This window comes from Humulus lupulus, chromosome 5, assembly GCF_963169125.1.
Source record: "Humulus lupulus chromosome 5, drHumLupu1.1, whole genome shotgun sequence".
Lineage (NCBI taxonomy): Eukaryota > Viridiplantae > Streptophyta > Magnoliopsida > Rosales > Cannabaceae > Humulus > Humulus lupulus.
The window spans coordinates 243,254,402-243,267,985 of NC_084797.1; the positions used below are offsets into that span (position 1 = coordinate 243,254,402).

Below are 13,584 nucleotides of genomic sequence, written 5' to 3' on the forward strand. Positions count from 1 at the left end.
CATTACTTAATAATATATTATAATATGAACTTTTGCTTTTTGATAAAAAAATATTCTGTCATCTATAATTATATATTATTAGAGAATTCTATAAAAATGACATTTTTTTTTAAGTAATTTTGTATTTTAGTTTATTTTTGATAATATTTTGTAAAATGATCATTGTCTAAAATTCAATTAGTTGTCTAATTTTTTTGATTAGCTGTCTAAAATTTTCAATCGGCTGTTTGAATTTTTTGACTAGCTGTCTAAATTATGAGAGATCATTTTATAAATAATTATTAAAACTATGCTAGAATACTAAGTGATTTTAAAAAATAAGTCATTTTGCCATGAGACCTATATTATTATTGTGAGAGTTAATTTTGTCTCGTCAACAGATGCATTATGTTCACCCATAACTCTCAAATCAATAATTGAATTCATCGAACGATTGTTAATAAGCTGAGAATTTATTAAATTTTCATTTAAATAAATGAATTATGTGTTTTACAAAATTGACAAAATCGGTTGCCATATTATTATTAGTTAAAATATTGTGTTTGTTGTATTTATATATATGATTGACTGGAAAGGTTTTGATTATTTTATATATATATATATATATATATGTGTGTGTGTGTGCATATGCATTTGTTTATATAAAGGCCAAAAAAATAAAATTAAAGCCACAATGGTTGCCCATACTAAAAAGGTAGTGCTTGGGAGACAGAAGCAATAGGGCATCAAATTTATGGTCCACCATGGCACCACCACCTTTATAGTTGTTTGCCTTTAAAGATGTCAAAAACAGCTTTCAATTTCAAACCTTAGCTACTAATTATATGATATATATATATACATATATAAATTTACATGTATAAATAAAAAGGGATTATATATTTTTAGATTTTGTATTTTGATTCATTACCTGTTTAGACTTTGTATTTTGTAAAATGATTCAAATATGATTCTAAACTTGATTTTGATAAACAAAAAATTAAATATAGCAACACAGTTCTTAGTCAGAATGACTGTATTTTTATTCTGATTTGTTAGTTTGATGAATTATTTGTGATTTTAGTTCAAAAAACTTTGATCAAAATTAGATTTAGGGGTTTATTTGAATTATTTTAGAAAACATATGGTCCAAAAAGTAATTTGTCAAAAGACAGAGTCCAAACAGATAATGAGACAAAACACAATATCTAAAAAAACATAAACCCTAAATAAAAATAGTAATGATATGTACACTAAAATTATGTACCAAAACATTATAACAACTGACGTGATAACTTCTTTTAACTAATCATATTTATTTCAGACGAAGCCCACTCTTGTAAAATACAGTGTCACATTAGTGTCACGATTCCTCCACTGAGATAATTACTATTAAAAAATATCAGTAGCCGTGGTACTTTGAATAAGTTGTACCAAGAAAATTTCTCAATAGTCACCATCTCATCTTTAAATCCCACCAAATTGTTTAGTATCTATCAATTCATTTAAATAATAAATATGTATATGTTTATAGAATAGAAAACCCTAGCTAGCATGCTCATGGGATTTTTCTTCTTATATATATAAAAATATTGTGTAGTGTTTTGTGTTGCCAAGCCAAATGCAGGGTCAAAGGTCAACTTAGTCCAATACATGGATATTTGCAAAGAAAAGCAAAGAAATTGTATGTAGAAGATGATGAAGATTGAGGTGAGTTTCAAGGCAATTTTGTTTTAAAAAAAATGGAAAATGTGATTTGAGTGTGGCGTATTCAAATTCAAAGTCGACCTTAGTAAGTAGTGGTTGGAGCTGACGTAGTAGTGTTTGGTGGTGGTGACCAATATATCCCTATCTACTATATGTATAGAGTACTCCAAGTCTAGTATAGTATATTTATATATAAGGCAATTTTATATTAAAGGAGTCAACTTTTGGGAAATTCTCTGATAGGTTTTCACTTTAAACTTTACTGGTGAGATTCTCAGTGTTCTCGACCCAATAACAGTTTTCGACGCGATTTTTTTTATGACCCTGTATATTGTAGCTATTTAAAGCATCCTGCAAATTTTCATAAAATTCCGAATAGTTTACAGTACCGAAAACTAAGTTCAAACATGTTGTTGCACGCGTGACTAATTTCTTTTATACGCGTGGAAAGCAACATTTTTTAACCTAGTTTTCGGTACTGTAAACTATTCAAAATTTTCTGAAAATTTTGCAGGATGCTCTAAATAGCTACAATATACACAGTCATAAAAAAATTCGCGCCGAAAACTGTTCACAAGTCGAGAAACACTGAGAGCCTCAACGATAAGGCTTAAAGTAAAGCCCCTATAGAAGAATTGTACGTCAACTTTTATTAGTAGAATATTTTCTAAATTTGATATTTAGACAAGTTATAATATTTATATATATACAATAGTGTATATTGCACTTATAACAAAAAATTTACCAGTTTTTAAATTTTTTTAAATAATTTATGGTGTCAGAATCAATGTTAAAACAATATATTTTACACACGTATACAAAAAGACACATATTTAGTTTATTAGTTGAATTCTGGAATTTCTCGAAAACTAGTGAAATAATTTTTATAACTACAATATACACTTTTTTATATATAAAAAAAAATCGGGTTATGTACAAAGAAGATAGAAAACTCTACCTCTGAAAGTTAAAATGACACATATTCTAACAGTGTTATTCAAATTAGGAAAAAGATAATTAATTATATAGAATTCATTTCTCTTCAAATTTGTATTAAATTAATTAGTTAAAGAAAACAATATGACCATGCTTGCTATAAAGAAAAGGAAAACCTATATAAATATAAGCTTCATACAAACAAAAAAAAAAGGAAAATTTGACATGAAAAGCTCTCATAAACAAGATTAGAGAATCTTTCTTTTATATAAAAATAGAAAGAGTTAATAATACTTTCTAGAAGGATTCTTCTAACAGTTCTTAACTGAATCCACAAAGCTTTTGAGTTAAAAGCTCTTCTAATAGTGATTTTTCTCAAAGTGTTTTTTCTACAAGTAAAACGCATAAGTAAAATCGGTGCCAACCAGACCTTTGATTTCTTTTACTCGAAATCTAAGTACAAGCTTCCTAAAATGACAGATTGGTTAAAATAGTCTCTAATACATGTTATGACAAACAAAAACACATTGGAATTTTCGAGAATTAACTTCTATACAAAATAACGAAATAAAATTAATAGATTTCATTCCATTCCATCGTTATTAGAAAAATAACATGAGACTCGATTTTAGGTCGACCGACGATTCATATAGGACGCTTGCATAGAAAATAGAGAATTTTTTTCCCTCTTTTTTAAATCAATATTTTCTCAAAATATTACTTTTATACAAATTGCAACCAATAAAATCAAGTAAAATCATGATACAAAAACTTAATTTCAAACTAAGTTCTAAGTTAATTTACATAATAAATCGACTTTTGAGTTTAGCCACATAATCTAAGTAACTTGTAATAACTAAAATATATTCTTAACATATAGCTAACTTGTGTCATCCACTTAAGAAGAATAATTTCTGGCCATTTATTTCTTAGTCTTCTTATCAAACTACACAAATTCTATAAAAAATATCAGAATTTAAAAAAATATATTAATTTGGTTAAAAAGTTCAAATATACTTACATTAGTAGTTAGCAATCAGATAGTCGTTTCGCTAAACCAATACTCCTTCATCATCGTCGTGACATAAAAATCGCACTTGACCGATGAAAGTTGGCGATGACATTTGATAATTTTTCCACTTATAATTGTTTTTATTCTCTTAATGTGCTAAAAAATATTCATCATTTATAATAGGAATATTACAAAGTATTTAATATTACCTGTTCATAAGCTTCTTCAAGTCATATTGTATGTATATAATATGATTATATTATTAGAAAAAATTAATTATTAAAAGAATATATAATCATAAAGTAGTTTATGTTAGACAATATTAATTGGGGTTTTTTTTTGTTGCTAGTGAATCAAATACAGTACATATATAATTTTACTTTAATGGTATTTTCTTTAATTAATAACGTACGTACGTTTGAAAGTTATTAATGACGAAATAGAAGTTGGTATCTTTTTGTCTTTTTTTTTTTTTAATTTGGTTTCTAGCTTTACGTAGTATCAACATGATTAAGTTATATTATCTTAAAACCTTATACCTACTGTGAAATTGTTATGGTGGTTAAGCCGTATTTAACTTGCAATATAAATTGAAAATTAAAAATGTATATAATGATTTAGGGATGACAACAGGGTGAAGATTGTACGGAGAATACCTTCATTGTCCCCGTCCGCGTCCCCAATAAAACCCGCACAACACGCCCGACCTGCAACTTGATGACCCATTTTTTCACAAAACCCGCCCAATTCAAGTCTAACTTGATCTGAACCCGACATATGTCAGGTTGGGGTCGAATTCTAAAATGTAAGGAATACAGTCGAACCCTAACATATATATTTAAATAATAATAATAATTTTAAAAATAAATGAATATAAAACGTGTGAAACCCTAAAATTAATTAGTATGTTTAAGTTTAAGTTTTAACACTTTTAACTATATTTCTTTTGTAGTTTGTTTATTGAAATGCATTAAAATCACAATATTTCTTTTTTATAACTTATGTTTCGTGATTTTTTTTAAATCTACTATCAAGCCTTTAGAATTTAGACTACAAATTATGCATTTTTCATAATTTTTGAATGAAATAAAAAAGCTTGTCAAAAAACAATTGATATTTTTATTTGTAATTTTTTTCTATCTTTTTTTAGTAAGAAAGCACGTCAAAAGTAAAAAGATGTGTCAAAAAATGGTATTTTTGAAAAACTTTTACCAAGACCCATAAACGACCCAAAATCCATTTTTGGCCCAATCCAACCCAAAACCTATTCCCACCGACCCGGCCCCACCTGAAACATGAAATTACCCAAAAATGTGAAAAATTCATGCGGGTTTGGTACCACATTTCCTTACCCGAAATCTGCAAAATCCGAACCCGATGCACTTGAAACCCAAAAATCTCACCCATGTTCACTCATGCTAAGAATGATTCATTTGTGTAAAATAGAAAGAAAAAATAAAGAGATTTATTTAAAACTAAAACTAATACAATAAATATATATATTAGCCAAATCACAATTTTAAATTATAATATATATTATATAAAAATAAAAAATAAAATGCAATATTAAATACAATATATATACATATAATAAAATATTGACCCTTATGTTTATCCCGTAACCGACTTATATATTATATTAAATGACGATTCACGTTTTACAAAATAAGTCAAAATAATACCAATATCTAATTTTTGTTTAAATATTTTTAATTATAATATCAATTATTGAGTCTTTTGAGATTAAATGAGATAAGTTCACAGTAATAGATAAGATAGTTGAATAACTCAGAATGAAAGATTATATACGAAAGTATTTTAACTAAAATCAAATCTAAAGTACTATTTCGATCTATTTTATAAAACACAAAATAACATTTAACAAAACACATTCACCGATCACCTACTAGGAAAAAAATATATGAAACAAACAAAATATAAGACCCAAAGTGTTATTTTCTCTAAAATAATGAAAAAAAAAATTAATGGGACAGCACACAATAAAATAAAAAATGAAAAATTTCAATCCCTATTATTACGTTATAAAAGCGCGTTGGTTTAGAAAGTCAATAGTTAAAGAGGTTCGTAGGTTGACTCGTTAAATTACTTCTCTCTTTAACTCACCTAATTGTAATTTTCTATATAACTCTTTTTTTCGCGGGTCAACTACGTTTTCTCTCCACTTATTTTTTATTTATTTTAATTTTGGAAATATATTTTATTTTTGTTTGTACTTAAAAAATTTCATATATTTGACAATTGATCATACCACATGATAAAGTTAAAACAATGTAACCGGCCATCGACTCTAACGATTTGCCTGTAAATTGTCCTAATTATAATTAAAAATTATATATGTGACATATAAATCAACAAGTAACCTTGTATAGTAATTAATAATTTAATTTTATAATATTATAAATTAACAAGACACCTTTATTGTAGTATATTTTTCCCCGATGAACAAATGTAAGAATATTAGGTCATTAATAAGAATACAATAAATTTTGCTGATTACTAATTGATTTTTAGTTGAAATTTTATGATTCAAATAGTCCGAATTAAAAAAATAATAATAAATAAAAGTAAGCTGCATGAGATCCGCATAGTGCAACAAAACACTTGAGATCCAAATACAAATAGTAAGTTAAGCTACATGAAATTTACATAGTGCAAAAAGATACTTGCGATCTAAAAAAATAAGTGAGCTGAAAAAGACTACTTGTGATCCAGTGATTCAAGATTGGTGAGCAAAAAAATGAGTGCTGCTATTTGACACCTTAAGGTGTCCAACACCACATGAGGTGACAACTCATGATTAGTTAGCGATATCTCATAATACTTATTAAATTCAAATAAATTAGACCCGATATTGGATTACGCCAATAATAATACCCCTTAGCAATTCTCCAAAAAAATAGTCACCAGAAATATTGGAGTACAGTGTCCCATATAATAAATATAAGAATATCGAGCGGGTTAACTTCTTACATTTGTTACGAATGGGAGTAAATACTCGAATAACCCTAGCTGTAAAAAAAAGAAAGTATATAAAAGACAAAAATGGATGGATTTTATTGGGGAACTCTCAAAGTCCAAGCTGGAGAGTAGAAAAAATTGTAATTTTGTTTTGATTATTATTTTTATTTATTTATATATATTATATATTTTTGGTGTAGTTGTCATGATATGAAATTTGTATTGATGATAACAACGAACCACCGTCCAAAATTTTAAGATATATTTGGTAGCTTTCCAAAAATTAATAACAAAGACAAAAAAAATCATGTGTTACATAATCCTTTTTTGTTAAATTTATTAAAATTGTGACATAACTACTTATTTTTAGTTTGATCTAATTTATGGAAATTAATTCTAAATAGTTTTTTTATTATTTTATTTTAAAAATGGGTGAAAAGAAGAAAAGTCATGATTAATCATGTAAAAAAAAAAAGGTAAAATATTTCTCAAATTCATTTTTTTGTCAAACCATTTATCAAATATTTTTACCAAAAAAAAAACCTTCATTTGGATCACCTATACTTAAAAAATGACTAGGAACCTTTAATCTCAATTACATAATATACTTAAAAATAGATTATGAGATAAATATAAATATTAAATTTATCCATGGATAAAATGACTTATTTTTTAAAGTCATTTTACATTCTAGCTTAATTTTACTAATTTTTTGCAAAATTATTTTTCATAATTTAGATAATAAGTCGAAAATTTAGATAAATAATTAAAAAATTCAAATAACCAGTTAAATATTTTAGACATCCGATCGAATTTTAGACAGATAATATTTTATAAAATATTATTAAAAGTAAATCATAATACAAAATCAATTAAAGAAAGAAGCAATTTTCACCAATTTTCCATTTATTAATTCTTAAACTCGATTTCTTCTTTTCACAATATTATAGGAAGGGTCCATATATATTTAATTTAAAAAAAATTATATTATACTAAAATGTTAAAAAAAAAAAATAGTAGGATCATTGTACATATATTAAATAATTAAAGAAATAATAAAATCTTATTAAGGTGAGTTATTATAAATTGAAATAAAATAATTTTATATTTTGGCGATTTTAACTAAGAAAAATATATTAAGGTTAACTTTGATTTAGTAGTAATAAACGGCTTTTCAATTATAATAAGAAAAAAAAAAGAGTCGAATTAAAAAAAAAATATAATATATATTTATATAAACACTAGACTAAAGTAGAAATTTCTACGTTGGAGCTTTGTGACTATGGAAATTCATTCGAAGCTCAGAACCCAAATTAGAACAGCAAAGAACCAATTTTTAAATTATTATTATTAAAAAAAAAGGAAAAAAAAAACCAACATTTCAGTACCAACCGGTAGATGGTCGAATCAGACACCATAGGAAAATGAGTTTCGAACTCCTAGAGAGACACAACATAACCAAGTACCACTTTTCACTCTCTTTCTTCCTGTGACTTCTGACACGGATATCCAGGTAATTTTTTGCTTTTTTTTTAATGATTTATTATTTATTTTTAGAGTTTTTGTAATGATAATTATAATAATAATAATAATATTCTTTGCTTGCCTCCACAAGTGGGATGCTTCTGTAGATGTGAGTAAACATATAGAGAAAGAGAGAGAAGAAGAAGAAGAAGACGACGAAGAAGAAGAAGCGAAAATCCCTATGCGGGGAGTGGATTTCTGGGTTTTGACCAAAATTTCATGGTGACCCAGGTGAGAAAAACTGCACCTTTATGGTTTTTCTTTTTACTCTAATTACCATATCTTCTGATGTTTTTGTTTTGGGTTCAAGCTGTTGTGGTTCATTTTTTTGTTTTTGTTTCTATGTTTGATTTGATATGAAACCCCTTTTAGGAAAGTCATTAGATTGTTCTTAGGAGTGGTTTTTGGGCAAGATCTTTATTTGGGATTTTTGCTTTTTTTGCTATTTTAGTTTTGGATTATTAAAAGAGGAAATAAACGAGAACCCTTTTATCCATTTTTTCTAGATTTTTAGAAGATATTAGCTTTTTTAATTAACTGTGGTCTCAAATTATATGAGTCAGAATATCCGATCTCATGGGATGAGAGCAAAATTATCAAGTGAAAAGATGAACCATTTCAGTGATGAGCGAGAAGATCAATTTTATGATGCTCGTGAGGACCTTTCTTCTGTTTCGGATTGGGATTCGGATAGTGCAGCTGAGGATTGTAGTTCTAGTATTTCCGGTAGGTTAAGGTACGAGGTTTGGGCTGAGAACCTGGGTGATGTCTTTGAACGACGCAGTAAGTTCTTGAAATGGATGAGTACGGGTTTGGATCGGGATTTGACATTGATGGTCGATAAAAAAAATGTTCTTCATGATAAAATTGAACTAGATATGGATAGGATTACAGAAAACAGTGGGGCAGTTCTGGGAAGCTTGGGTTCCGAAGAAGGGCTCTCTTCGAGCGAGTCGAGCATGTCTTCCTCGTTGAATGAAACTCCCGAGTCACTAGAAAATGGTGCTTTGCTTGAAAGTTTCATCTGCGAAGCGCGGAACTCAAATTATGGATCTGAGTTTCTTCAGGGGGAACTAGCTAAAAATAGAATGCTTGGCAGATTTTGTGTGGCCAATTCCAGTCAACTGATTAGTTCTAAGGAGTTTCAGGGAAATCACAGACCTTCCCCTTTGGTTCAGGTTCAGCCATTGAGGCCAAGAGAGGTTGAGGATGCTAGATACTTTTTCCATGTTAAAAAGATTATTAAGAGAGGTTGGCTAAGAAGATTTGGTGTTGGAATGTGTGTTGTTGATAAAAATGGAGTTGTGAATCCCCGTCCTCTTGGAACGACAGCTACAATGGAAATGGGGATGCAAAAAGTTCAGGTTCATCTGTATCGAAAACGAAGCAAGGAACTCTCTTCCCTCTTTGCTGGACAAGAGTTTCAAGCACATGAAGGTTCGATATTGACGATGAAGTTCAGTCTTGATGGAAAGTACTTGGCAAGTGCCGGTGAAGATGGTATTGTGCGTGTGTGGAAGGTGAGTGAAGATGAGAGATCAAACAAATTTGACATTGTTGGCGATTGTTCTTCCCAATGTTTCGCTATTGAGAACGTTTCAAAGCTATGTCCTCTGGATGTTGATAATGGGAAACATGGTAAAGTAAACGAATTGAGGAAATCATCTGATTCAGCATGTGCCATTTTCCCACCAAAAATATTCAATTTAGTGGACAAGCCTCTGCATGAATTCCGAGGACATAGTGGTGACATCTTGGATCTTTCATGGTCAAGCCAAGGGGTTAGTATCTTGTTCTGGGTTCATTTATACGTGAAATCCTTTTCACTTCTGTAACTTGAATAGCTGTTTTTCAATTCAAGTCAGTTGCTGAGCTTTTCGATTCTGATGTCGTTTTCATCTTATTTACTCCACAGTTTCTTCTATCGTCCTCAACTGATAAGACCGTTCGATTGTGGCAACTGGGATGCAACAGATGTCTTAGAGTTTTTTGTCATAATAATTTTGGTGAGATTTTTGCTGCCTTAGGACTTTTGGTTGATCAATATTGCTTTGGTTTCTCATTGATTATTTATTTAACTGCTGTCTTTGATGCAGTCACCTGTGTTGATTTCAACCCACTAGATGATAACTATTTCATCAGTGGTTCAATAGATGGGAAAGTTCGAATCTGGGAAGTCCGTCGCTGTCGGGTTGTTGATTACATTGATATTCGAGAAATAGTCACTGCTGTGTCTTATTGTCCCGATGGAAAGGTACGATAAGCTTTTTGGTTGCCAGTAATAATTTAAGCTACAATTTTTATGGATTTTGATCATCTAAAATTGTCACTGAAACTCTTGCAGGGAGGAATTGTAGGCTCCATGTCTGGCACCTGTCTTTTCTATAATATCATAGGTATGAATATACAGAGTCCAAAGCCAAAATTTATTAATATTAGAAATTTTGAATAGTTGCATATGGTTTGTGAACAGACATTGTTTCTTCTATCTGGATTCTGATTTTTAAAGACAATATTCTGAACTTGTTGAAAAAGATTTTTTGAAATGATAAGTTGATAAGATATGACTAAGATGTTAACTTTATTTGTAGATAATCGGCTGGAATTCGATACTCAAATTTGCTTACAAGGGAAAAGGAAATCTCCAGGAAAGAGAATAACTGGCTTTAAGGTAAGTTGAATATATTCATATAAACCTTTGTTATGCTAAGTAAGTTAGTAATTTTTTGCACCTTTATGGTGTATTTCCATATACTAATCTTTTGCCTTTTGATCAGTTCACTCCTAGTGATCCAAGCAAAGTCATGGTCACATCTGCTGATTCATTAGTCCGTATACTCTGCAAGAACAATGTAATCTGCAAATTTAAAGGTATGTGCCAAATTCGCCTATTCGGGATTCTAATTTTTGTTTACGTGCAATCAAGATGTATGTAAAACCGTTTTGTTTTCGAATCATTAGGTATTCGAAATGGAGCAAGCCAGATGTCTGCATCTTTCACCTCAGATGGGAAGCACATAGTCGCAGCAACCGAGGATTCAAATGTTTACGTATGGAATTACACTAGCCAGGACAAGACTTCTTCACGTACGAAAAGCAATTGGTCTTCTGAAAGTTTCCCATCCCACAATGCATCAATTGCAATACCATGGTGTGGTTCAAAAGGTATTCAAGAAATAATCCCATCCCCTACACAAAATGGTGATGCGAGAAGAAACGGATTTGAGAATGGTCAAAAGCATAACAATTTCGATGACCATTCAGGACAGAAATTGTCTCTCTCGTCGCCTGATTGTTTCTCCTTAAGTGGGTTTTTGGAGTCCTTGCCAAAGGGATCAGCAACTTGGCCCGAAGAAAAACTTGTCAGCTCGAGTCCAATGGCTGTTTCTTCTCCATCAATGCGTTCATCCAAGTTCAAGTTCTTGAGGAGCGCTTTGCAGAGTATGTCTGGCTCTCCTCACATGTGGGGTAGTGTGATAGTAACTGCTGGTTGGGACGGACGGATCAGGACCTTCCTTAATTACGGGCTCCCTCTCCGTGTTTGAAACCTTGTACAGCGACACACACACGCACACTGGTCACCCTCAGAATCGTCATTTCTTGAACAGCAGCAGTTGCTCTCACACTGCTGCAAAAACAGGTTAGTTTAGGATCAAATTGCGCTGTATGTATGCATAATATGCAAATATATATAACAATTTGTTGGAATATAGGGGTTTTCTTTTGGAGGACCCCTAGAGATTTCAGGGCATAATATTTATTTATATAGTTCAGTACGGTCACAGCAGAAAGCAAGAGTTTGGCCAATTCAACTGCAGTCACCCATACAGTATCAAATTGATTCAGTGGCTGGGGATTGCTTTTGATTTGTATGCATTGGTTTGAACTGATATAATATATACAGGTCAATTATACAATTCTTTGATTTATTCTTAAGGACTGTTGGCCCATATTAGGTGAGTTTCATGTGGCAATGGCCCCTTTTGATTTGTAATTTGTATAAAAAAGAAGAAAGGAGAAAAAGTTGTGTATAATAGAGGTTGTCTGTGGGGCTTGTCCTCAGAGCCTATATCCAGAAAAGATTGTAATTTTTGGGTTTGAACTTTCTTTTATGAAAGCAAACTTCTTTTGTGAGATGGGGCATCTGTTCTGATCTCAACAGACACATTATTTATATGACATATTTAATATTATAATATTTTGGTTTAGTTATTATTAATGTGAACTGTGAAAGCACTCTTTTTTGTAAGGGTATGTACCATTTTATGCCTTTGAATTTGAACTGAATATCATTATATAACTTTGTTATTTTTTAAATTCCAGAACAAATCCTATACTTACCATAATAGATCATAAATAATCTTTGACTTAATTCTAGTCAAATTTTTGACAAGAACAGGTAGGAGCTCCTCTCTTCTTGAGAAAGTCCAAACAAGAACCTACCTACCTACCATGTTATTGCTTCATATAAATTTTAGTTTGTGTTGGATTATTGATTCTGTAATATGTGGTTTTTGTAGTAATACATAAAAGTTTCTAGACTGAATGTATGCTACTAATGTTACTTAAACTTTTAGCCTTTTTTTGGGGTAATTTTAAAAGAAAAATAAGAACAAGAATACAATGCAGCCTAGGGATTTGTTGCAAAATCTAAATTATCATAAAATAGAGACCTTATATGTAACGCCCTACTATCTTAGTTGTTACTAAGTGAGTTTAACAACGTGTAATCAACTCACTAATCGAGGTTTTTAAGATAAAAGTGTAATTAAATCATAATCAGAGTTATAATATTTGAAAATAATTCTATTTCATTGAAAATCATAAGTGTTTAACATTGGGGATCCCAAAATACAGTTTTAGAAATATTTACAATTCAAAAATATGATTACAGTCGACTAAACGACAAAATCTAGGTTTAGTACAATCATCTCCCAAAATACTTCTGACCGTAGCAGTCAGGCAGGCCAAACATGTACGCGCCGCTTCACGCTCTCCATACTCACGGTTGATCGACTTTACCCTTGTCCTTACCTGCACCACAGAGCACCTGTGAGCCGAAGCCCAGCAAGAAAACCTTCACAGGCAGATAACACATGCATATCAAACACTTAACATATAAACAAGCCATCAATAGGCTGAACACATACGGCCATGCCGTCCCAAGCACTTTACCAGGCCCTAGGTTCATGGTCCACACTGTGAGGATATCCCAGGTATCCTTTAGGGTCTCGCCCTAGCAACTCGCACTCCGCGTGCTAAATGCTGCTTCCGACCCTTTGCCGCACTCGGCCTTGCATTCCACGTGCCTAACGCCGTTCTCGGCCCCTTGCCGTTCCCGGCTCTTGCCGAACATTTACACATATGCATGCATAGCATAATAAAGCACATACTAGACATGAATAAACTCAATCAAAGGACTGCGCCCTACTACACAATCATATAGG

The 13,584-nt window shown here is 30.7% G+C and overlaps 1 protein-coding gene across 1 annotated transcript; it reads left to right on the forward strand.

Annotated features, from left to right (window-relative positions):
• Positions 1-7,916: 7,916 nt before the first annotated feature.
• On the forward strand, positions 7,917-12,335 carry LOC133778676 (uncharacterized). The gene is made up of 9 exons (XM_062218680.1): positions 7,917-8,126; positions 8,229-8,368; positions 8,701-9,918; positions 10,053-10,143; positions 10,234-10,391; positions 10,482-10,533; positions 10,729-10,808; positions 10,915-11,008; positions 11,099-12,335. Exons 2-9 carry the CDS (start codon positions 8,357-8,359, stop codon positions 11,680-11,682), a joined length of 2,289 nt encoding a protein of 762 aa, XP_062074664.1. The 5' UTR covers positions 7,917-8,126; positions 8,229-8,356; the 3' UTR covers positions 11,683-12,335.
• The last annotated feature ends 1,249 nt before the right edge of the window (positions 12,336-13,584 follow it).

Coding starts and splice junctions, on each gene's coding strand:
- LOC133778676 (XM_062218680.1), top strand. Junction 10,534..10,728: donor TCTTTTCTATAATATCATAG/GTATGAATATAC, acceptor CTTTATTTGTAG/ATAATCGGCTGGAATTCGAT. Junction 11,009..11,098: donor TGTAATCTGCAAATTTAAAG/GTATGTGCCAAA, acceptor TCGAATCATTAG/GTATTCGAAATGGAGCAAGC.